The sequence below is a fragment of the Stegodyphus dumicola genome, chromosome 9 (genome assembly GCF_044657685.1).
Source record: "Stegodyphus dumicola isolate Sdum_Otavi_A_Nest chromosome 9, ASM4465768v1".
NCBI lineage: Eukaryota > Metazoa > Arthropoda > Arachnida > Araneae > Eresidae > Stegodyphus > Stegodyphus dumicola.
In genome coordinates, this window is record NC_140776.1 from 77,302,208 (window position 1) to 77,325,633 (window position 23,426).

Below are 23,426 nucleotides of genomic sequence, written 5' to 3' on the forward strand. Positions count from 1 at the left end.
ACGTCAGAGGATTGGGAAGTATTTCTAAGAGGGAAAGTTTATTAAAAGTGATGCAAGTAACATTTAACAACATAAACCACAAAGAACATCGAAAGAGGAGGAGATTACAATGATCTGTAATAAATATATTAAGCATATTTTCAAATTAATTATACCTCACTACAGAAGGAGTTTTCTTTGCATAATACATATAATTTACCTCAATTCTATCATTTTCTTGGTTTGCAGAGTTCAGTAATTAATGTATGTATTCAGATAGTAATATTTTTTAAAATGTATATATTGATTGATTTTATTGGCAATTATCTTATGCTAATCAGCACATTATTTTCGAGGACATATCAGTTAGTAAAAACTATCTGGAGCCTTCAGAAATATTTTCCTTTCAGTCATGTGAGTGGAGACTGAAATGCAAAGCTTGATGCTTCAGCAACAAGAGATCAGTTAGTCAACTGAAACGTAAAAGGTTTTTCATCTTTGAAGGAAATAAAGTTTATACACATCTTTAAAACTCACTAAACTAGTATAATTTCATAAAAATACTTACCTGACTTCTTAGGTTAGAAAATTTAACAAGCAAGAACTTCATATCTGGGGTAAATTTTTAAGCAAACTTTTAAAGTTTTATTTCAGAATTTTAAAAATCAAGACTTGGGGGAACTATCCTGTTTCTGTTATATATTTCAGCATGACATTTTATATTCTTCCCTTTTAAATACATGCTTACATCTCAGTTAGTCTTTTTGAATTTTGATTATTTTTGTAACTGAATCAAGTTTTCTGTCCTTTAAGATATTTTGCCACAGTTCATATTAAATCTAAACTATGCAACTTAGAAATAGTATCTTACTGCCAATTTTGTGAATTCTGTATCATGCTGAAGAAACTGAAATTGTAGATGTTCTTATTAAAGTAAAAAAGGGGAACATTCGCCCTTTAAACATAAATCAAATTTGGAAATCAGAAATTGATGAGCAATTACTTATTCGACATAAATGACAACATTAAGATTTGATGGCCTTGCAAGCACTGGTTTGCTGAATCCTTTAAACAATCTTTAATCACTTTGATAATTTATGTCAATGCTTCTTAAACGTTTTTCATTCGTGACCCCTTTTTGTCATCAAGATTTTATTAAATATAAAACAAAGACATGACAATAAATATTTTACCGTAGAATAATTTATTTTGTTGGTAAACAAAGTAATAGTTTTAAAATCTGTGTCAAGTGTGCAAAAATTAATGAAGGAAAATCACATTTACGTCATTTATTGCTGCCTAACCAATGAAATGGTGCTGTACTTTAAATTACTGAACATAAAGCATCTTCATTGTTTTTTGCCATCGAGCTATATTTGGAAAAAGCTGGAAAATGTTATTTAACATACGCATGTAATGCTGAATGCAGAAGAACATTTCATGCCATTTAAGAAATTGCGGGAAATTCAGTTCTAACTCTGATTCGCAATTCAGTCAAGGATTTTTGTAGAAACGCAAGTTTTAAGTTGGAGTCACTCGATCACTTTACAGATTCCTCTTGAGCTTTATATGCAAATGGTGAAACTCATCAGTGTGAGTCAAAAATGGCTTTTGAATCAAAAATAACTTTTAAAAATCTAAACTGAAAGATCACAAGACTGGACACCCTTACGCAGTTAAATTTCACAAGATCTAATTCTATCATCCCTTTCAGGAAATAGTTCTTTAAACCCATCTGACTTCTAATTACAGCATTTCACTTCTAACGACACCCTTATCCAGTGTTGAATTTCACAAGATCTAATTCTGTCATCCCTTCCAAGAAATAGTTCTTTAATCGTATCTGACTTCCAGTTATAGTGTTTCACATTATCTTCTTGTACAACATCCTTAATTTTAAACGTAAGAGTTTAAAATTAAGTTTTTTTGAAGTTTTTGAAAACATGACTGATCTTAATTCTAGCAAATATTCTGTATAAAACCTTTTCCAAAAATGCTGTAATAGTAATTGTCTATGTTTCCATCTTTTAATCAACTGATATCCTGTGGATTCTAATTTAGATTCAGGTAAAACAGTTAGTCAGGATCCAGTCATAAAATGAGATGGTATAAAAGAGTTATCAGGTTCATTATATACATAGATTATAGGTCTAGAATTGATTAACAGCTTCAACTTCAAACATTACACAATTCTTCATAGGATAAAGGTAGCTTTGCCTAAGCTACCTTTTAAACAAGTTTTTACAGATCTTACCAAACATTCCTGAATCTGCCGCACCAAGGAGCACCTTCTACAATAAATTTCCAAATTAGAACTTTTTTGTCTTTGCACAATTTATATAAATACTTTAATTCACGATCTGCAGTTTTAAAGGTCTTAGCATAGTCAGAATAAATAACTGTACAGATACCTCTAGGTGCAAAAAATCAATGCAATGTTTGAGTAAAACACTCTGTACTTAAATTTGCTACTAATTCTAAATGAACTCCCCGAGTCACTGCCCACGTAAACAATAAAATACAGTCAAAAGTCTTTAATCCGGACTCGTCGGAACTTCGGCAATTCCGGATTATCCGTTTTTCCAGATTATAAATCATCAGTTTAAATCTGGTAAGATGCCATGCAGAAATTATAAAATTTAAAATATGAAACCATAATTTATGAAATAAAGAGCAATTATGATCTAAAGTGTATCAAAATTTATAACAAAAAAAGCTTAATATTTATTTGTTTACTTTATTAAACATTTCTTCCAACACACGCATGCGTAAAGCATAGATTATGCATAGTCGAAATTAGAAAATTGCAACCAGAAAACTATTTGATTTGTATTCGTGATATTTATAATGACGAGGAATTTGATTTAAATCATATCAAAGACGGAGTACATCGAGATGAAATACTACATTTAGTAAGGAATTATAAGCCGAATAAAATAAAAACATCTGCCCTAAAGTTAAGAATAGTGCTGACAGATCAATTTCCAATTCATTGCACGCCGCGTCGTAGATCCTTTGGCAGCTCCAGAATCGGAAGTTCTTTTTGACATAATCGAAAGTTCAAGCTTACTTTTTATAAAATTGCTCTAACAGTCTGCAAAAAATAATAAGCTGGATCTAATTAGAAGATTAAGGAACAACGCAATCTGCAATGTTAACTGAAATAGATAGATAATTTTAGCTTAGCTTATACCATCCGTTATACATTAAACGCGCATGCGTAATGGTATCATGCGCATGCGTAGACGCATTACGCGTTTATGCATGCGCAGAAAGTTTGTAGCTTTGAGGTCCGGATTATAGATTATTCCGGATTAAAGACTTTTGACTATGCGTATTATGCACATGAGTAAACGCATATGTGCATGCGTAAAGGTATTACGTGCATGCATAGACACATTATGCATTTATGCATGCACAGAAAGTTTGTAGCTTTGAGGTTCGGATTATAGATCATTCCGGATTATGGATGTCCAGATTAAAGACTTTTGACTGCATACAACTTTTGTACCATCTTTTCAGTACAAAGTCCAGCAAAAATCTACCCCACTTATCAAATATTCAAGCTTTCTCCATTCATTCAGCAGGAAGAGGAGCTGATATCTCATGTACAGCTCTAGCATTATACTTTTTACAACGTCTACAATCGTATAGCACAGATTTTACAAATTGTCCAGCTTTTAAAATCCAAAATTTCCACTTTACTTCCACTAAAGTTTCATTTACACCACTATAAAGACACTTTTTATGACAGTTAAAAATAATTATTTAGTAATATTATAGGTTGAATTTCATAGACACTAATGATGATTTTACTAATCTACTCCCAGCTCTTAACAACCCTTTTCATCAATTATTGTATTTAAACCAAACATTTTGGAATTTGGATGCTAGGGTTCTTTATATTTAACATCATTCAGTTCTGCAAAAAAAAAAAAAAAAAAAAAAAAATACTTTGTGTTAACTTAATCCAATAACATGTAGCATTACATATTTCATTTTGGTCACAGGACCAGTCACTGTATTTTGTGACTTTAAATTGTCTATGATTTAAGTATAAATGATGTTACTCTTAGAAGTTTCCCTAAGTCACCAAAGTTCTCTATCTTTAACACGGGTTGTAAAGGCTGAACACTGCTGGTAACTTGAGTTGTAACTCTCTCTTCACCAGCGTCCATTATCTTACAATGCTCATGCATTTTAGACCATTTTATTTCATCTTTATGTAGCCACAGACGTCCATGCCACCATCACTCGGATCTACTACAAGCTCATTCACTTTAACACTACGTGTGATTTTGTCTGCAGGATTGTCTGATCGAGGACAATGATACCACATATTTGTGATTTTGTACGAATATTTTTCATCTCCTTGATGAGTTCTTCAGTGAATCAGTCCAGAAATGAATCTTTGCGTGAGGAAAATACATATGGATTATAAGTCTTGTACTTGACACTACTGTCACAAATTCGAGTCTTGGTAAAGATAATTTATTGAGAAGAGCCGCTGTGCTTTTAGCTGTCACTAAACTTGCTCCAGAACATTTAAAGCTGTGGAATTTCATGTACACTGCTAATTCAGTAAGCTTTTTGAGATGAAACATAAAAACAATGTAGTTCCAACATTTCAGGCGTTTCATCAACATCGCGAGAATACCAACAAGGTATTTGGATATTTGATAGATCACATATCACTCGTTCAATTTGTCTTACACTTCTGGTGAGATAATTTCAGCCCATTCAATGCCTTTTAGTGTCTCACTGAAGTCCAAAAGTCGTTGAGATGGAACGGCAATTGGGCAATTTAAAACTGACAAAGTTGTTATTTGATTCATAGTATTCTTTTAAGTGTTCAAATTAGAATTCCATTTCATCAAAGTCATTGATGCTTTTTTCGTTATATCATCAACTGCATGATATATTTGTACAGCATCCTTCTCCATATCTAAGCTACAAATAAAATTATCAACATACATTTTCTAACGTTTCTGGAATAGATATTTTCAAATTTCTTTAAATAATGCTTAATGCAAGTGCTGAGCAAAAATGGACTTGATTTCACTGCAAAAATTACATAACACATTCTATAAACTTGAATCCTTGGATTGGTCAAACTCGAATTCTCGTTAGTCCAGAAAAATCATATAGCATACTGACCTTCAGAAGCAATACAAATTTGCAAAAATGCCTTTTGAATGTCTGGCGTAAATGCAATTCGATGAAGTTGGAAAATTTTCAGAAGTTCAAGAAAATGATTTGGTCTTTGAAGTAAATTATCCTGATTTTTTTTCCTTTGAAGAAGCATCATAAACAATGCAAAGTTTTGTCGGATTATGATCTTCACAATGACAAAACGGTGAGGAATATAGTAATTTTGTTTCCCGGATGGAGTACTAGTATCTACCCTTTCTATTATTTCTTCTTTAAATTGACGGTCTGTCACTTGTTTATATTGCACGTGAAAGTTTCATTTAAATTATCTGAACAAATTTAAAAGTTTTCCAGAATTCTTAAAACTGTGACTTAAGTCACATTTTTATCTTTCCATGGAAGTCTAACTTTGTATCTGTCACTCTTTTGAATAATCGAGTTTTCAGATATTTGTAAAACCATTTGATTTTGTCCTTGATCAGGAATTCTATAGATTCAATGTCCCAAAATGATATGTTGCTTTTTAAAAGCTTTTTCTACACTTATATTTAAATACGCATCATGCATTTGAAAATCTGAACCAACAAAACAAGGTTTTCATCACTATGGCATTCCTGGTTATCCCCCCCTTTATATATTTTTTTTATTATTCTTTAATTGCTATTTTCCATATCTTATCAATACTGATTGAAAGGGAAATCTCATTCAGATGGGGCCACTGGGGTATGTCAAAGTGATGCTGAATGTGTGGAGTTTGGACTTGATTTATACATCTAGTGTCCATATGCTGGTATTTGTTATGACTGACACTCTGATGATTTAAAGAGTTTTGTAGTTTTGAGGTTCATGAGTTATGTATTTTTTTATTTCACAGAGTAAGTTCAACTTTCTTTCGATGCCAATGTTTTTTGTTCTTTTCACCAAAAGAATGCAGATTAAAAAAAAATATATTCTTTCAATGGTAATTTTAATTTTCTTTATAAATACTCTGGAATTGCAGAGATTCGGCTACTATTGTTAAGAAGACAGCTCACAATACAATTTTACTTTTACCCTCAGCACAGCATGCACAATGTGATGCATAATATTAGATCCAGTTTCAGCAGAAGAATTTTGAGCAATTCCATATAACATTTTTGGCTGATCTTTAGAATATGGTAACTGGTAGTTTGGCGACATTTTGGAGGCGATAAATGTTACTACCTGGGACTTTGGTAATAATGTGAGCAGTACTCAGTTCCGATTATGCATTATTTTGTGTGAGGGAAATGAGAGATCATGGGATATGTCATGTGATATTAATGGACGAATTACGGTTCTTTAATCGGAAAAGGGGGGAAATCGGGAAAAAATCTGGAAATTTTGTATTTGGCTTTATTCTGTGTTGTGTGAAACAGTGTTCGTTAATTTTTGGATCCCATGGCCCTAACTAAAGTGAATTCGAAATGGGTATTTAGTGGGATTGAAAGGGGTAGTAATAAGTGTTTCTTTAAGGTTGTGCGAGATAGAAGTAAAGATGTTTTATTAAGTTATTTATTTTACCTGGTACCTTGCTGTGAACTATAAGTATGATTTTAAAGATCCTGAAACAGAAATAAGAAAAGTTTATCGGACACGTAATCAAGATTCTGAAGAAGATCAGGCAAGTTAGTATTTTTAATTATTTGAGGATATTATTTTTATGCATTGTTCTAAATGTAAGGAAGTAAAGTAATTTGGTATTATTGGGAAAATTGTTATTAGTAATGATTTAGTTTAAAGTAATTAGGATTGTAAGCTAATTTTTATTAATTTAATGTATGTGCTTATTTTTAAGTAGTGTTTTTGAATTTAATTATATTTTAATTAAATGATAGTTATTTTGTGAATTTTATGTTTGTAGGAATTTGGTATACGTTTTAGTTGAAGTAAACGTGCATGGAAATAATTTAAATATTTGACACTAAGTATTTGTAATGCTTGTGGTATGAATTTGTTGGTGACGTTTATAATATAATAGATGATTTAGAGGTAAAAGTTTTTGGATATTTTATTTATTTTATATGTGGAAATGTTCATATTTGGAAAGGGTATATACTTTTTAGTGATCAGGTAATTTCATATATGTTCTTTTTACCGGGTTTAAAGATTCAGAAAATTGTCATGTATTTTCGTGAAATTTTTCTAATTTATGAGAAAAAAGCAGTGTACATGGATATAGTGAAGAGTGTGCGCAATGTCATTTTTGTGTAATTCTGGGATGTTTTTTTAAGTAAAAATAAGTCAACGTGTACATGGTTTATGTGTATGTGTTATTTTGAAAAACGCGTAAGGAGTATGGTATTGTGCACTTTTTCCCAATTTTGCAGTGAATATTTGTCATGATTAAGCAGTTTTGTTAGATAAAATTTCTAGCATAAGTGTAATTCGGCTAGTAGATTTTTGGAAGAAGTGTTCAGTAGATAAAAAGAAAAGAAACATGTCTTTACTTCGTGAAGATAAAATGGCGGCGGGAAAAAAAAATAGAGCGTTGCTGTAGAAGAGTTGGTCGCCAAATTTTCGCCAAAAAATCGCCAAGTTACCATAATCTAAAGATCAACCCATTTTTTCTTTAAATTGACTGTTTTATATTGCACATAAAAATTCAAAATTGAGTTCAAATTTGATTATTTAAATTTTTTCCTTTGGTGGAATATCATTTGCTAAACTTGTTTCGACTTCAAATAACAGTTTAGTAGTTAACTGCCTTGCAACCGCTCATTTCTTTTTCAAATTTTCAAGAATGGCTTTTATTTTCAAAATGTTCAGTCTGCCGATTATTCTGAGTTGTAATAATCTCGGGAAAGAGGCATCATGAAGGTAATAAACAGAGAGTGTTATTCTATGCAGTGTTTATTCACTAACACCAAAGAGCTACTATTTATACACAAATATGAAGTCACAGTTCGGTTTTTTTTTTTTTTTTTTTTTTTTACAAATAAACACTACTTCCATCTGTTGGCAAGCTGAGAATACATAATCACAAAATTATATTTAACACCCAGTGTGCCTGTATTGCAAAATGTTATGCACTCTGTATGTTTGTGACATATTTTGTTCTTGAAATAATTTATATGTTGAAACTACACTATTATGATACCCTTAGTGGTATTTTTTCACTAGGAAATGTAATGTATTAAAAATTTTGAAGGGATTTTGACTAATATTTCTTAAAATTCTATCTGAATTAGATTTTCATGACCTCAATCAGGTCAAAATTTGAAATTGCATTTTAACCCACAGTTTAAAAAATCATCTGTTTTATCACAGAGGTGATTTCAAGAGATGGCTGAAAAGAATTTCTAATTTGAATTAGTTATGTTGCTTTGAAATATTAACATCACATTTTGCTAGACTTTTAAACACAATATTATTTTATGGATGATTAGTGAAAGGAAACATACTCTGTATGAATGGACAGATTCACTAAGATTTAAAAAAAAAAAAGGAAATGAAAAGTTTCACATATTAATAGTCACCCAAAGGCCTTCTGGCCTTCCACCTTGTACGTCTGACACTTCACAAAAGAGAGCATGTCTTCATGAAATGGGTACTTCAGTGTATTCTCTGACTACTATAAAGTTCATGCAGTGCATTGTAAAATTCTTGTGCTGTTTTGCAGCATAAAGTTTCAATTTCAAAATAAGATGCTAGGTTTTTTGCAATCATGGTACTTCCAAATACCAGCAGATTAAGTTTCAAACCCTCGTTACATCAAAATGTCATACGATAGAGACCTCAACTTGACACTTGCTTTTGTTTCGGACCTTCAGCTGTAATTTACAAATGTGTACAACTGATTCTGCCATAAAAAATTACCAGGAATGAATGTAAGATTTTTTGTATAATATGCCTAAATATATTTGCTGAAACAGATTAGAAAATTTGGGGTGGTGCCTTCAAATCTGAAACCTAGTTGGTCCAAGCAGAAAGATGCAGTATAACATGTAAAAACTACATATAAGAGAATAAATGAAAATACAGAAAAAAGTTATATTCATTATTTACAAGTGGCAGAATTGTTCATTCTTCAACTACATGTATCATTAATGATATTTAATTATACTTGACAATCTTCTTCCTATTTAGTTCGAACTGTAAATTTTATGACATCATTAGTTATAGTTCTGCCATGTGCTTTGAACCTGAGTTGAATTTCAGAATTATATTAGTAGCATTAGCATCAAATGTATAACAAGGACATACACAATTTTTTATTAAAATCTCTCACAATATGTCAGAAAATGTCCATCATTAATAAAAGTTCGATTAAAATATCTATCTCATATGCCTTCTGTAAGAAATTTTGACAGAAATATTAGTGTGAATCTTCCTTTACATAGCTGATCATCTTACTTGTTCTGTCATTCAGTTATTTTTAGCTCTTGAAACTTTATCTTTTTATAAAGTTTCAAGAGCAATAAAGTCTTTCAATAAAGTTTTCTTTTTATAAAGTTTTTCAGGACTTTTTATTATCCTGAGTGGCATTTTCATGAAGTCGATATTGAGGTTGAGAATTTTATTCCGATTGCATTCCTCAGCTTTGCTGCTTTGTGTAATGTATATTTACAAACCTACATTCATTGGCATTACGATGATGCATCTCAAATTTTTCAAAGAAATATTACAATTATGTATAATTTTTATATATGGAAAAAACTAAATGTAAGTCAAATCCCAAATTTCACTGAATTTGAATCTGAATCCTGATAATTTTCAAAATTTGCAAATATCAGATTTCTCAATCTTTCAAAGAAAAAATAAACAAAGCTTTTACTTCATATTAAAAGTTTTTAAACAAAGTAGTGTTTGAAATATGCGCTTAATGAAAAAAAAATTGTTAACTTTTTTTAAATAGAGTTATGTTCATTAAAAAAATTTAGTAAATGAAATATATGATTAAACTCTTGAATCTTGAGGTTCATTTTCTCAATATAATTTGATAAACGCATTTGAGTAGTTGCTCAGATTTCAATTAAGAGTTCAAAATTTAGCAACCATAACTGAATAGTGCAACTGGTAGCCAACATGAGTCAGTTTTTTGTCGACGTGTTGCTATATCAAGCCATAGGTTCTTAGAACCATCCTGGAGCTATTTGTAGTTGGTTGTCTGTGTCCAGAATAATCGAGGTAACACGAGATTTGATTTCAAGAAAGTGCAGTGCATCGATTACTTGAGTGAGAATTTTGATTTTTTGCATGTCATACTGGAACAGTGGGGCACTCAAGGCCATCACAGTTAAAATTTAGTGAATCAGATTCCACTTGTGTTCAGTTTTTTGGTGAGTTAATAAACCTGATGTTTTTGGAATTTTCAGTTAGGACATTTGGCAGTTTCTTTTCTTAGGATTTGAATAATAAAAGGCACTAACATTCAAGTTTTGCAAATTTAAATCTTTTTAAAGACTTGCAAGATCTGTGAATTTGAATGTTCCATCCTTACAAAAAAGTGTAACTGATAATCCAATTTGCATAATTTGTTGTAGGCTAGGTTACCTTAATATGTCGGTCCTTGTGCTTATTGTACAGGTAAAACTAAATTATTATTTTCATATAAAATCCTGAAAATGTTTATACCATATTTTCAAACAATATTCCTATTTCAAAGAGCATATATATGAGCCAATTTCACAAAGAACTTTTTATTAAATAGTATCCCTCCCCATTGGCATATCACCTTCATCTTCTTTAGCAAATTCAAGCAAAGCTCTCTAGAATAGAACCCAAATCTAGTCCTAGCTTTCTAGAATAGAGTCATTTCACCCATTTTACTGTTTATGAAGAAATGTGTATGAGTTAAAAATGCAGAAAAATCTGTGGATCTATTTTAAAAATTATTGCTTTATTCTTCACTGGAATGAAAAAGCTTTTTATATTGTTGTTCTTGCAAGGACTATTAAGATTCTGTCTTTTGATTTTATTAGACTTCTGCCAAGACCATTCAATAATAAAAAACAAAGGGAGGGAAACCAGAATGAAATGCTTGGTTTTATGTCTGAAATGTCCAGTTGCATTTTATGATATTTGCAGTTCTGTATACCATAGAAAATATTTTCTTGAATATAGATTGAGAGAAATAACAGTTCTTATTTAGATTTATGTGCAACCATATTAATTGCATAAAAATGCAAAATCTCATTTATTTACTTCAAAAGTTTCTTTTCATAAAAATCTGTTCCATTACTTTTAAAGTTATTTAAGTAAAGAATTGTAACTCTAAGAAAATCTAATTGCACCTCTCGAAGTTTCCTGAATTCTAACATGCTGCTCTTATTGCCCTGAATTTTGGCCATGCCTAACAAATAACTTCAAATGTGGTCCTGCTTACAAGATTATCATCATAGTTTTACAAATTCGTTGTGTATGCATTGAAGCTTCATAACATTATGTACTGACGTAGATGAACATTTCTTAGCAAATCTTATAAAAATTTGCAATCCTTCATCAGTTTCTTTCCATGTAAATTTCTTGCTTTATATGTTGCTTTCAACTTCCTTATCATCTTTCTCCATTCCCAGTAAAAGACTAATTATTTTGCCATCATTTTAAGAGATAGAAATTGGATTGTCTAAACCAATCCAACCTACAGGTGCTCTTCACCAATACTAACTTCCTCTGAACATGTAACAAAAGCCAAGATGTTGGCCACCGGCACCAGACGTGTTTTAAATCCAAGAGAGTCTTCATAACTCAGTTTAAACATGAATATAGGGCACACTTTATACTAACAATGATATAAAGTAACATTCTTTACATCTTTCCAAGCAAAGTAATTCTGGTCTCTTTCAATAGGAATTGTTTCTAGAAATTATGGGCACTACCTTCAAAGTTCAAACTGAGAGCATAAAAAGAGATCAGCTGTTCCTCTTTATATTCTGGGTAATTTGTTGGTCCATTGGTTGGATATGCTTGTTATATTATATAACATAAATATTTTCCATGTTTTTAAATTTATTGCCCCCCTTTATATATATCTCGTAAGTCTAATTTTCTGTTTTAAATTTAGATCTTCAAAAATTCCATTACTTTGCTATTGCCAATTAATCAGGTGCTAGTTAGAAAAATTTCACTAAAAACAGGAAAATTTCATACTCATTCCAAAAAGTAAAATACAAAACACAAAAATTGACCAATGTTGTAAATTTGTAATTGCAAGTTGTAAATTTGACACCATTTACAACTTGCCTTGGAAGATTCAATTTATAAACTAGAATAATTCGAGGTTGATTTTTTTCCCCTTTTAAATGCCATGCAATGATATTCTTAAGTAATTTACTAGTATGTAATATTTTTTAATTTATAAATTTGTTATAACTGGTATACCAAAAATATTTTCGTGTAAGCAGTTTATAAATTTTCGGGCATTAAAAAAAACATTGTTAATATTTTCATGAAATGTTAATTCTTAAGAATTGTTATTTAATAATCATATGCAAAATTTGTTGAATTAGAAATATTTTAAATGTTTAGTTCCTGCAAGTAATGTTACCAATTCGCTGTGCACCAGTACTAAGTCCTGCCAGAGTTTTCTAGACTAAACTCAGTATCAGATTCTTAATAAATAAGATCTCTTTTTTTGAAAGAATATATATTAATAATTACATATTACAGCATTAGATTCTTAATAAATAAAATCTCTTTTTTTGAAAAAAATATATATTAATAATTACAATTATATTATTCTGATGGTTAAAACTGGTATTTTATTTTCATTGACATATGAATACAAACTCTTCTCTCTTCAATTTTTGAATGGCATTTAAATTTGATTTCCAACTTCAAAATGAAATTTCTGTTAATTTTTTTTATATGCAATCACTTTTTATATATTTTATATGCAATTTTAAAATGGAGCAGTTTAGATTGATATTTTATAAATAATTACTACTTTGGGGGGAGAAAGGGATCTCCAACTTCAAAATGAAATTTCTGTTAATTTTTTTATATGCAATCACTTTTTTGTATTTCGTCTATATAGTGAATGTAAAACTTCTTTGTATATAAGTATAAAAGCTGGGGGAATATATAATTCATAGTTTTAACGAAACAATAACTTCGAAATAGTTGGAGGCAGAGAATATGCATACAGATGAAGAAACTTGTAGACATGGATAAGATCCCTTAATTCCTTTTTATTCACTTTTCGTGCACATTTTTTATTAATCCAATGTAAGCAACATAAGCACAATCATGCTTTGTTCTTAAAGAACATTTACTTCGGTATTGATAAACTTGAGAAATGTATTTTTGAAGGTAGCGGAAGGTTGCAAAAATGAAGCAAAAGCAAAAAAATCATTTTGCATTGAAAAGAAGGTTGGGAGAGAATTACAAAGTTTTGGTTTTCTATAGAAATCTTATTCAATTATTGGGTAAAAGATATCTGCATTGCAGTGTTATCCAAGATGTTATGATGCAGATTAATTTTTAAATGGAGCAGTTTAGATTGATATTTTATAAATAATTACTACTTTGGGGGGAGAAAGCGGAAGTAACCAAATTAAAATTTTAAATTTCTTTTACATATTTTTATCTTACACATATACATATATGCACTGAAAATCTTTAATTTTTTAGCTTTTTAATTAATTTATGTATTTTATGCTGCCTTTAATTAAAGAGTTCAGATTAAAAATTGCTCAGTAAACAGTTACTTTTTTTTATCATCATTGCTTTTGCAATCATAACTTCTAAAATCAGGTATGCATTTAAATGTATTTTTATATAAACCCTAAAATTGCTGGAATTCGTATGAAGTGTGTAATAACTATACTTTCAATATTGTGAATCCAGGAAGCTGAAACAGAAATGGCTCGTAAAAAAGAAATGATCATGAACATGTCTATTCAAAGAAAAGCTGAATATGAGCGAAAACGAGCACAGAAAGAACAGGAGTATGCACAAATCAAAGAAGAAGAAAGGTAAAATTGAATGTTCTTTTGCTTGCTATTTCATTATATCTAATCATTAGAAAGCATGCTTCATTCTTTTTTAAATATAGCTATATTAACTTGCTTTTGCTAACAGAACTGCAAATTTCATCTCTGCTGGATCAGAAGTCTGTGCTGTTTAACTTGATAAAATTCTTAACACTTTTTTTAAATTTTCAGCAATTTCAGTTGTCAAATAGACAGATACTACAAGGGAATGTTAAAACCAAACTGATATTTTTGGAATGTGTCAAACTTGTTAATAGTTTTATCAATTTTTTAATAAATTTCAATCGCTTCTTTTTTCCCAAATTTGTTTTCCTCCCTCTCTTTTCCCTGTTTCCCCTCTTCCCCAACTACACTGGTGTGCAAAACTTAATCAACAATGTAAATTTTAATCAGATAGCCATGAAATTTTAGAAAAGGGGTTCTTGTGTTCAGTGCAATGAACACGCAATTCAGTAGAAAGGTCATGCATTTGCAAAGAAAAAAACGTCACAGGCTACATGAGCGTACACAAAACGTGTACGGTTGGCGAGCTCAACTCGAAATTACCATAAAAAGAAGGATGGAGATGCAATTAAAGACATTCGCTGCAAGTGCAAGGAGTTTTTTCATGAAATATGGCTAGAAGAAATGATCTGAATGACTTCACATGTTGAAGAATGATAAAAAATCTGGTGTAGGGGCGAAAAATCTGGTGTAGGTGACCAGTATAGCTGAAGAGTTTGGAATCAACAAAAGTGGCGTTTTGCACGTTTAGAAAGCCTTCCATTACATAGGTACAGCTATTAGAAATGTTGGTGGTGGCCGTCGTAGGAAAACAACTGCAGCAGATAACTGGTATATAGTCCTGCAGATGAAAACAGTCCGAAACCAGTCAGCAAGCGCCACAGCTCAACAACTGTGAACAGCAACGGGCGACAATTGTGGTTTACTGTGTCCAAACACCTTCACAAAGGTGGCCTATGCGCCTGCCGTCCTGAATGCTGCATCCCTTTGAAAGTTGGCCATCGACATCACCATTTACTGTGGTGGAACGGAGCGCAAAAACTGGGCATCTCCATCAATGGAGTCGTATCCTCCTTACGGATGAGAATCATTTTAGTGCCACAAGCGATTCTCAACACAAATTGATTTGGAGAGAGGTCAAGACACGGTTTAATCTAAGTAACATTACGGAAAGAGACTGTTACGGTGTCTTGAAAATCTCGTCTGGAGAGGCATTATGCTGAACCGGCGGACGGAGCTCCACATTTTCGGCAGAAGTTCTGTAACCGGATATTGCTATCGTCAAGAGGTGATCCTTCTCCATGTGCATCTGTTCTGAGGTGCTATTGGAGCAGACTTCGTTTGTATGGATGGTAATGCACGACCACACCAGACTCTTGCTGTTCAGAAGCTACTAAAAAGTGAAGATATCACTCGAATGGATTGGCCAGCGTGCTCCCTTGATTTAAACCCCATAGAACATGTGTGGGATGCTTTGGGAGACGCTTGTGACACGATTACATCCTCCGGGAAACACCCAGCAACTGAAACAGATGTTGATTGAGGAACGGGCACTCTTACCTCAAAATCTGTTGGACAATCTGGTGCTGAGTATGGAGAGACCGTTCGAAGCAACCATTGCAGTAAGGGGAGATCATATCCCATACTAAGGAACACCTGCTTGTTCTTCCTTTTGTGCAGACAATCATGTGTAACGATACTATGAGTTCAATAAAGCCTGTTTTTGTTTGATTCCATACTGTATGCATTGTATTCATTTTTAGAGCAATTATGCTTTCATCGTTTAAATACAAAATGCTGTCTCTTAATTCTGAATTTCATGTCTCTCAGATGATTTCTCGTGGAGTTATGCCAAAAAGAACACCTGTTGCTTATGTTTTGCACACCAGTGTATTAAGTAGAAGAGTTTTATGTATGAAACTGCTGTAGAAAAATGAGCAGCTGATAAAATTGATTACAAAACATGTTTTGAACATACTATTTCCAAAATTTGTGGCTTATTTTATGACTTTAGATATATTGCTGTATTATATATCATTGGCGCAACCCTGGTAAATAACCAGTGTCCAGAGTATTGCCATTCAGTATATGCTTAATTTATCTTTCACGTTATAACTGCTTGATATACTAAGAGATTTAAATGCAATAAATACATTTCCGAATATTTTAAATCTCTGTTTTATCTTTTAAATAATTTTATATAATATTTTAAAACATTTAATTCATAATGTATTCAGTTTATTACTGTGAACTTAATCATGTGTTTGCAGCTTTGTTATAATTAATAAGCAAGTTTCTAATTTCATGTATACTATCTTGGTATAGAATATTTTTTTTTAAATTTAATCTAGATTAATTTTTAATTAATTAATTTTACACTGTCAATTTGTTTTTGGAATTGGTTACTTACATGGTTTCCAACACATTAATAAATACGTAAACTTGAAAATTATGCTATTAAACTATTCATATGAAATGTGACCTCTTTAAACAAGCATTAAAAAGCAAAGATATTCAGGATACTTTTGTTTTTGCGTTATGTGTTCTTTTATCATATTAGTATAAAATTAGATTTTTTTACTCAGAAGTTGAAACATGTTTGTAAGAGTTAAATTATTACTTAGTGTAGGATAGTTTAATGGCCAGGATTTATAAAGGACTGCATAATTATAGTTAGTTGCTCTGGGGATGTCAGTTCTTCATGTATTATATATACTATATCTATATTATATTCTGTATCTAGTGACTAATAAGGTAACTGATAACATGAATTTAAATTCTTTATCAAAATTTACAATCTATTTAGTTATACGCAAAAATAATGGATAAGCATCATCTATTGTAGATCAGTTATCATCATCTATTGCAAACCAATTATCAGACACCATAATATTCTTTGGTATTCACTTAATGAAACCTTCAGCAAGACATGCTATATTTATGTTTTGTATATGAATATGTTTTGACATGCTATATTTATGTTTTTATGTATGAACTCATAAAAAATAGGCATGAATTCCTTATAAATAATGAAATTTCTTTTTCATTTTATTCTGTTACAAACTTTATATATAAACAGGATGAGACATTTGTGTATACTAAGAATGCATACAGTGTTAAGGAACACGAAAATAGTGTAGTCTTGTAGAGTAGTCTGTTAAATATTTTTGTGTGCTTTTAATGAAAGTTTGCTTCACATTGGATTTTTAATAGCGTATCTTTTTCAATTTAACATTGTCCTGGGCACTTTCATATTTTCATGACATCTGTTTATATAGCTTATACTTAACAAAACCTTTATTTCTAATGTAATGCTGTGATGAATAAGAATATTAGGTTTACGCCTTTATGTCTGTCTTTGTATCTGTCTAAATATTCCTTTCCTTTGAAAATTTATTTCCTCTTCAGTTTTAAAAAAGGCTTATACTTTCCATTAATTTGAAATTACAATTCTAAAATTGCTTTATTTTGGAAAATAGCACATAATTTTATTGAAACTGTATCTTTGTTTATATTTATACAGAGCTAATATTGTAAAGGCAAAATTTTTTTATGTGTATGTCTGCAATTTGTTACTCATTTGTAAAACTAAATAGAGTTATTACAATTTTTCAGTACAAAATAGTTGTACATGTCACTCTTTAATGAAACGTAAGTTTTATTTTACATGTAAAACATGATCTCACTTTCTATTTATATTATATTTTGCAATTAATATAATGCTTATGAAATATAGAACAGATTCTCATTTTTTAAATGTATTATTGATCATGAATTAACATCTTACATAATATAGACTACCATTGAGAGATTCTGTATTATATTTGACAGTGACTAAAAGCCAATTGCAAGGTCTACTGAAAGAATAAGTAAAATTTTAAGCAAGGCATTTAATTACTGTGGGAAGTAAATCAGTTTAAATCCCTCCTTCATTTTAGTGTTATCGATTTGTAAGCAGTCTTAAGATGTGAGATAATTCTAAAGAAATAGCATTAAAATTTAGCAAGATGATTAATAGTAGAGTAATTTCATGTACAACATAAGCTCGATTTCACTAGTTTTATAATTATTAAGTACCATATAAGCTTTCTCTCTCTCTCTCTCTATATATATATATACGAATAATTGAAATTTATTTTTAATTGCTGTTATTTGTCTTTCATTTGATGTTTAAAATAAACAGTTGATCGCATAATATGAGCAGTCAATTATTTATTCATTTGTGGATTTAAAGAAGGAATTATCATGAAAGGGTGTTCTGCTATGATCTACGATTCTACAGTCAGTATAATTGAAATTACTGTTTACAATATCAGTGAATTGCTTCTGAGGGTAACATTTTCTTTTCTTTCTTTTTCTTTCTTCTTCCCTCCCCCCCCCAAGGTCTTTGAAATAATAAATAGTCCCTGAATAATAAATCTGCAGTTAAAGGTATTTGTTGCTAAAAGAGTCAGATAGAACAAATGGTTGAATTTTGTTCAAGTAGCAGTAGAAGATACATCTTTAATACAAAACTGAAAGCGGTGGATGCTAATTTATGTAATAACTTAATTGAAGTTTAAAGCTATTTTTTGCTTAAAAACAATTGGGAGAATTATTGAAATTAGTGTTATCTTTGAAAATAAAGGTACTCTCTTTAGCTGCTTTGTGTTGTAAATTATTTTGAGTATACATTTTATTATTTGATTCACCATTTTATTCATTTTTTATTTATTAATAGAAATGGCATTGTGAATATTACTATAGGTTGGACACCATATTTCTAATTTATGTGCAAGCAAATGGAATGAATATATACCAATTTAAAGCATCTTGAACATTTCCTGGATATGCCAATCCAGAAGTCGTATTATTAAATGTGACAAAATAGCTTTCATCAAAACCGGTTTATATACCTTTCCTGTTTGAGAACTAAAAGACTGGGGAAAATGAATAAGAGTGAGAAAATACTGTGGTTATTAATTACAAGATATAACATCTTAAGTAAAAAGGTTGTTTGTTATTATTAGATTTATTATAAATAAAGAAATTTGATCAAGAAGTAAGCATTTTGTATTTGCTATTTCTGTTTGGATTATTTCACTTTCAACTTAAAAAAGGGCAATTAATGTGAGTCGATGGAAAGAATTGAAATGAATATACCTTTTTAATTATCCCTGCAAGAGACTTTATATAGCATATAAACTCAATGATAAGTACTGATTAAATAAATTTTATAACATTTATATTAAATAAATTTGAGTTGGGGGAGAATACTAAATACTGATTTGTTTAACAAAATATAAAGTTTTTATCATATAATTTTACATATTTTTATCTCAAAGCTTATGGAGTGATTCATTTTACATAGATTTAATTGCAATGAAATAGATTTAACTTCAGTGCGAAACCTCTCTAAGACGATCACCTGTGGTTCTAGATTATGTTAGACTTTTGTGGAAATGAAATAGTAGCCTTAAAGAACATGATTATTCATTCTCAGAAATACTGGTCGCTTTTCAAAGGTTGTCATCTTAGAGAGGTGGTTGATGTCAAAAATTTGTTATATTAGTTTCATCTTTGAAGCATTCTGTTTCTGTAGTTTAGTTAATCTTACAATGGTTAAATTTAAAGGCGAAAGCAAGAATATCTTGAAAGAAAGAAGGAGGAGGAAAAGAGAAGGCGAGAAGCAATTCTTGAACAATATCGACAACGAAAATTACAGGAAGAGCTTGAAAAAGAAGGCAGTCTTCCTCATAAAGAAATTACAGTGAAACCTTCCTCTAAACTAAGAACAAGGTATGTTTGAAGTTTTGTGCTTCTGCGTCCTTGGATCACAAGATTGTTGTACTTTTTTCTGTGCGACCACCCCAATGTTTTTAATCTCTTATAGGGTCTTTTGATTAGTATTATCTATTTATATTTAGCCCAAAAGAATGTTTAGAAAATGTTTTGTAATTTCCTAATTTTTGTGTATTTGTTCATATTATTATATAGAAAATATGTAACAATTTTTCTCTCCTTTAGAGAATATTTTAGCTGTCTTTCTTCTTTTAGGGAATATTATATAAATTACTTTTTCTTTTATAAAACACCATTGATAATTATCCTAAGTCACACTAAATATGTATACTAAAAAGGTCACAGAATTATGTATTGTATGTTTTATATTTTGTGTTCTTTGTAGTCTAGTCTGCTATAAATAGGCAAAGGGGAAAAGGTGGCCTGTTATACTTTTTTATAATTGTTTCTTTTAATCATATATAAAGAAACACAACATTTATTTCTGAAGCTATGTTTTAATTGCTCCTTTTTCACTCAAGGTGCTTTTGCTAAACTAGGCACTTTTAGCATTCTGAGTAACAGTCATGCATTGCTATGAATTTGCTTGCTGTTAATCTGCTAATGACATGCTTAAAAACTGCGTGATGCATGTGTTTGTCATGAATTTGAAGCATGTGTTTTCAGTTGCTATTATTATATTTCATCTAAATTTATGGTTGGCTTGCTTTAAGAATATTTGAGGAGAGTATTTATTCATGTTAATGCCTTTTCCTTCATAAATTTGCTGCCTATTGAAAAACTTCTAACTTAAATGCATTAAAATATAAGAATAATACAAGTTCCTTGTTTTTATACAGATAAGAACATAAGCATCAATTGCTTCTTTGAAAACGTTCTGTTCATTATGTAACCAATATTTAAATTTATGTTCAATGAATGCTTAAAAGTGTTCAGTTTGGTTAACACTTTAACTGTGCCTTTAGTGATTGTGACTGTTAGACTAGTAGTGAAGTAAATGAGAAATATCTTAATTAAATCAATTTACCAACTTTTTCTAAGTTACAATCATAAATTTTAATGCAAATTTTTAAGTACTTCAAAAAATAAGATTATGAATTAGTGTCAGTTTTGTTTTCACTAATGCAGAATACTTACAATGGTAAGATTTAGTAATTTATCATATATTTCTCTGCACTCTTATCCTGCAAGATCATTCATTTTATTAAAATAAAAATCCACAAATTGCTATAAGAAACTTTATTTAAGTTTCAATTTTTTTCAAAAAATATGAAAATTATCTAATTAAAAATTATAAAAACTTATAAAAGTATTTAATTTTTTTAATAAATAGCAGTTTAATGAGGGTAGTTAATTTTTAACTATAGTTAAATTTTTAAGGCATCTTTTTTAATTTGGTAAGATCTTCAAGAACGTCTTCTTTAATTTTTTAAAGGTGAAATATTTGTTGAATTCTTTGGGCTTTTGTTCTGAATAAAAAAAGTAATGCTGTAAAATTCTACATTCATATCACAATTTGATTTTTTTTAATAAGTGCAATAGTGCAAAAGGATTTATTTTTATTTTTCACTTCTGATTTGATCATAAATTCCAGTTTAAATTTTTTATAAAATGTTATTCAATCAGTATAGTTCAAACCAAAGATTAATGGCATAAGTGCTGATGAAGTAAAAAAGTTGTAAAGTTTTTAGTTAGAAGTTTTTCTATATTTTTTCAAAAGCTAATCCCCCCCAAATATTTGCAAAAATCTTCTTTTTTCACATTAAGTATTTTATGCATTACATGAAGAACTTAAATGTGAACTAAATGTAGAAAATCAGAAGTTATGCTTTGCATATTGCAACTATCATTTAACCAACAGTGTCCATCAAGTTAAGAAGAATAATCGCCTTAGTTCAAACTTCACAAAACCTGTCGTGGAACTTAGGAATCATTTAACTCCTTTGAAACAAAACAGGTAAATTTGTTGCATAAAAGATATTCTAGTTATGCATGACTGCTATTCAGGTTTTTTTTTAACATGTTTTAAATATTGATATAAAATTTGTTAAATTGTTTCTTTTAGTATTTCAATTATAAATAATTCTGTTGCAGAGAATATTTCTGCACATTTTAAGTAGATTTCTAGAGAAGGGGAAATTCTTGACACGAAACCTGTGTTCTTTAAAAATGAAAGTTGTTTTGGATGTTTATATTTATATATCTTTACATCTATTTTTGTTGTTTCATTTTAACTTCAAATACCGAAAATCTGCCGACCTGAAATCCGCCAACTCCTGAAATCCACTTTGCCTCTCAGAATATAAACATTCAGTTTATAGGTTCCGGAAACCGCAACATTGAGTACGAAATATCGAAGAAAAAAATGCTTACCGAATAATAATAAGTCAAAACAGAAATACCAAATTATTGATGTAAAAAAGTTTTAAAAAATAAGATAAAATAAATAAGATAAGTTTTTCCTTCTAATCTGCATCGAGGTTAAAAAGCAGGCGATTCACTCAACTCTTTGTTCAAGTTCACGATTCACGTTGTTGTATTTTCTGAGCTTTGTTATTTCATTTCACACGATTCTTTAGTGCTGCCTTTTTTTATCCGGATATTTTGTGGATAAATTAAGAATATTTTTAATTTCAGCCCTTTTTAATACAATAACAGATAAGAAACACACTCGTGATTTTACTGCTTGCAACGTTGAAAAACGTAAACACATTGCATTGACGGTAACACAAAAAGTGTAAATTCTGCAAAAGATGGAAGCAGGTGCTACTCCTCGATTTATAGCAGAATGGTATGGAATTGTGACACGATTGTGTATGATATACGGAAAAATAAAGAAAAGCTGTGGAAATTTGACAGCAACAGTGATTCTAACACTGGAATCCGAAACCGGAAATCTTTGCATGAGGCGAAATCAGCAAACCTCGATGCTGTGTACATATATTACAATGAATAATATAATCAATTTATATATGTAATAATAATTTAATGCATATAATACATTATTGCAATAATGTATATAATAATTTAATTAAATGTATCTAATATGCCTTATTCATTTTGCACTTTTAGTCCGAATATTATGCGAGCCCACCAGCAGCCGAGCGGTAAAGACGCTGAACACTGGTAGTTCGGTCAAGGTTCAAATCCCCGCGAACGGGCTGGCTGCATGGGCGTTTTCGTGGTTTTCCCCATGTGTAACGTGTATACGAGCCAGTTTCCCTTAGAAAGTCCTCCACGAAGGCATCCCTCCCTTTAGGCAGATAGCCCTCGTGTGCTTTGCCATAAAATTAATAATCCAATAATCAGAATATTATGCTTTATCTTTTCTGTCCTGAAATCCGCAAAATCCTAAAATCCGCACAACCTCTGATCCCAAGCTTTGCGGATTTCTGGAATTCTACTGTATTAGTTATGTTACATATTTTGTGCTACTTTTCATGCTGATTGACTGAATTTTTCCACTTTGTGTGCACTTTGTAGTATTATATCTTTTCCTTGTTAATGATTAATTTAAAATGTTAAAAATACAATATAAATTCTGTGTCACACTATTTT

General features: G+C 30.3%; 1 protein-coding gene across 5 annotated transcripts in view; it reads left to right on the top strand.

Annotated features, from left to right (window-relative positions):
- LOC118186934 (patronin-like) overlaps positions 1 to 23,426 on the top strand; it is a 275,820-nt gene that overhangs the window by 227,445 nt on the left and 24,949 nt on the right. For 3 of the 5 annotated variants that reach the window (XM_085823647.1, XM_085823648.1, XM_085823644.1), the window contains 3 exons: positions 13,939 to 14,066; positions 19,701 to 19,865; positions 21,730 to 21,825. In XM_085823647.1, the coding sequence (XP_085679773.1) occupies positions 13,939 to 14,066; positions 19,701 to 19,865; positions 21,730 to 21,825 (389 nt within the window). The remainder of the gene's footprint in view (positions 1 to 13,938; positions 14,067 to 19,700; positions 19,866 to 21,729; positions 21,826 to 23,426) is intronic. The other 2 variants (XM_085823646.1, XM_085823645.1) reach the window with 2 other exon arrangements.